Consider the following 3,762-nt stretch of genomic DNA (forward strand, 5'->3'; position numbering starts at 1 on the left):
AGATGGAATCCATGTTTTTGAGTCGGAAATGGTTTTTGTTTAGTACTGAGCCATTGTTTTTGGTATTTAATATTCACATAGAGAATCCATTTTTCGTCACCAGTGACAGTTCTGTGCAAAAATGGTTCATGCGCATTACACGCCAGAAGAGACGAAGCAATGTTCACATGTTGGAAATGATGATCATTGGATAGTTCGTGAGGCACCCAAGAACCTTTATTATGGAGTTTCCCATATTCGTTAGATGTTTATTTATTATTTCATGAGAGACATGCAATTTCAGAGACATTTCATGAGTGTGTTGCCTCAGAGCTTCAGAGCATCAATATCAATTCCAACATGTCGGCCCCTGTCATCACAGTTTTTAAGGCTAAAGTCACCTGAACGAAATTTGCTGAACCATCGTTGACACTTACAAATGTTCAAAACATTTCCATAAACTTCTTTGATATTACCTAATATTACAAGTACAATAAAAATCAAAGAAGTTCTCTTCATTAAGAAACCTAGCATTAACCAGTATTCAGGTATAAAATTACATTTAATTTTTTCCTTATTTAGCAATTGTGTTTGACTTACTTTTATTTTGTTGCTCAGCAATGTAGTATCACTGTTAATAATGCATCACTTGATGGTTTTGTTCTGTTACTTAAATATATTCACTTGATGATGCTAAAAAAAACTAGCAAAAAGTAGTGCTTTTTAAAAATAAAATAAAAAAACTTAGTTTTTAAAAAACATAATTATTTTTTCTTCATAAATAAATCTTTAAAGATTATTTTTATTTGTTCATTTGTATTCACTTGTTTCTCCTTTGCTGTCAGGGTTCATTTTATTCTCTGCATAAAATTTCCAGAAATTGCTGCATTGCAGATATTTATAACTTTCTCCATGACATTAGTGTACCTGAATACCACAGAAGATGATCTGATAGTGTAGAAGATGAATAATGGAGATTTGAACTCAGGGAATCACTAATGACATGATGCAAGAGATATACTGTTAATATTCATTGGAATTCTTCCCATGATCCTACACAAAAAATAGGGATCATAAAGACCTCTTTTTTATACAGCTAAAAATATTTGCTCTTGTCAACGGGCTTTTTCGGCATAGGTAAATGTGTTAGAATCAACTTTATTTTTGACTCGCATAATTTAGAGACCCTTCTTGTTTGTCCTATTGCCCCCCCCCCCTTCTTACCATAATTTTCTTGAGTCACATTAGCCCATTCTCTGCCAGTATTTCAGAAATTTTAGTAATAGTAAAATATCATAATAAATAGCCAACTACCAATAACATTGTATTCTCTTATCTTTAAAGCTGTACTAACCAACTGTTCCAAATGAGGTAAATGTATCCTGCATACTTTTGTATATATTCATTTTTCATGCAATCATCACACAACACAAAAATTCAAAAATCACTGGGTTTATAAAATAAGTGCTTTTCACATCCCCACAAGTATATGAATCGAATATAAAAGGTTAATATATTCATTTTTTTACTGATTATAATCATTATACATTAAACTTAACAATAGTAATGTAATTGCATCATTCATAGTTTACTTGTCAGCTATTATATTTCTAGTTTAAATAAGTTTGAAAGATATTCTTATAAATTTTTTAAACTTGTAAATGTAAAAAATATTCATGTAATATCTTGAATTTTGTCAAGTTACGTCAAAAATAGCTAATGTCTTTCATATGAAAAGAAGATATTAAACAGCATTTTTTACATACTTTGTGTGAAATTTTTCAATTATAAATGTATGTATCTAATCTTTGATAGGTTGTTTAGGCAGACGAAAGGTGGAAGACTTTCGAAACATCATATTCTACAGTTGTAGTTTTCTACAACAGGCAGTTGCTGTCCATTTGAAACTTAGATTCATTCATGTATGTATCTATATTTAAAAATGAAAGTTGTCTATAAACTTTAAATCTACTGAGCTATAACTTCAACCAATGAAGTCATAACAGATTCTTTAAAAATTTAAATTGATAAAATTAATTCTTTATTGCATTAACCATACTTTTAACATGTTCAATCAAGTTATAGAAACTTGACTAAGTCCATACCTTTCTATGTCAGTAGGATGAATCCCCAACCATTGAATTGAGGGAGTGGCTAGATTGTGCACATCATATGCTAAAGACTGGAGAGACAGAAAATTAGTTTAAAATGAATACTGTATCAGTAAAAGTAAAAACAAACATATCTATTCACTTCAATTTAAGTGCACTGCAATCAGATGTTGTTATTTTTTAGTGATAAAGCCAAATATAATAAACACACTAAAAAAACTTGTGCAATTGCACTACAATTTCTAAGTAACAAAGCAACTGAACTTTGATGGGTCAGAGATGGTTTGTGTAAAGCTATTAAGAGATTTATAATGTATCCTGAATTATTGTTCATCTGGAAACCTAAATAATAAAAATTTGCATCAGTGTTACAAACTATTGATAAGTGATTGCAGTGTTGGATGTATTCTTGATAGTAAGTGTTCTTTTATATATGGAGAGACACCTAATGTAGATCCCTACACGCTTCACACCATAGCATGTAAATGTTCATTTAAAAACAGTCAAAAATGCTTACTTTTCACTATAATATTCTTAATCTAAAACGTATTTTAACTTGCTTCTTAACAGAAATTGTGAATACATACATCCTAATAATTTCATCAATTTAATTTTGAGTTTACCAGCATGTTATACAATTTACTATTCATCTATAATATTAAAAGGGCATGTCTGTGGGTATGTGTGACCACCATATCTCCATGAGAAAAGAGCCTAGAAACCTGAAATTTTACACCCATACTAAGTGGACCTTGAGGGTGTGCACCTGGGTATTATTACTTATATATGTGCATCCATGAATGCACATTTTTTTAATGAGGCAAGCTAGCAAAAAACATAGAAAAGAAGTGTGACCACCATAGCTCCAAGGGGAAAGAACCTAGACACCTGAAATTTTGCAACCATACTGACAGTGTGTGCCTGGGTATTACCTATATACATGCATGTGTGCATTTTTTTTAATGAGTCAAGCTAGCGGAAAACCACAGAGAAGAAGTGGTTCCTTATATGACAAATAGAAATCACATAGACAGACAGGCACTCACATGTGCACTTTGTGTCTCTGTGTATGTGACCACCATAGCTTCAAGAGGAATGACCCAAAAACTTGAAATTTTGCACCCATACTAAGTGGTTCCTAAGGGTGTGCACCTGGGTATTATTACTTGATGACGTGCATGCATGTGTGCATCTTTTTATGAGGCAAGCTAGCAAAAAATCACATAGAAAAGAAGTGGTTCCTTACACATGTGTGTCTGTATATGTGTGACCGCCATAGCTTTAAGATGAAAGAATTTAGAAACCTGAAATTTTGCACCTATACTAAGTGGACCCTGAGGGTATGCAACTGCGTATTATTACTTATCCATGTGCATCTTTTTGTGAGGTAAGCTAACGAAAAACCACATAGAAAATAAATGATTCCTTATATAACAACTTCTAATATATATAGAAAAACCAGTGCATTTTGGTAACAATGCATTCTAACAATGGCTTTCATGTCATGTTACTTAGCAACATCACTATACAGATTATACTTTTATGCTAAAATGGATTCAGAATATACACACAATCAACCTGATAACCCGAGCACACATCTTTTTGATGAGGGAAGTTAGGGAAAAAACCACACAGAAAAAAAATGTTCCTTATATAACAACATCTAATATAT

General features: G+C 31.7%; 1 protein-coding gene across 1 annotated transcript in view; it reads right to left on the reverse strand.

Moving 5' to 3' along the window:
* LOC106459713 (meiotic recombination protein SPO11-like) overlaps positions 1–3,762 on the reverse strand; it is a 21,545-nt gene that overhangs the window by 7,014 nt on the left and 10,769 nt on the right. The window contains exon 9 of the mRNA XM_022386237.1: positions 2,085–2,161. Coding sequence (XP_022241945.1) covers positions 2,085–2,161 — 77 coding nt within the window. The remainder of the gene's footprint in view (positions 1–2,084; positions 2,162–3,762) is intronic.

The sequence above is a fragment of the Limulus polyphemus genome, unplaced genomic scaffold, assembly GCF_000517525.1.
Source record: "Limulus polyphemus unplaced genomic scaffold, Limulus_polyphemus-2.1.2 Scaffold651, whole genome shotgun sequence".
Lineage (NCBI taxonomy): Eukaryota > Metazoa > Arthropoda > Merostomata > Xiphosura > Limulidae > Limulus > Limulus polyphemus.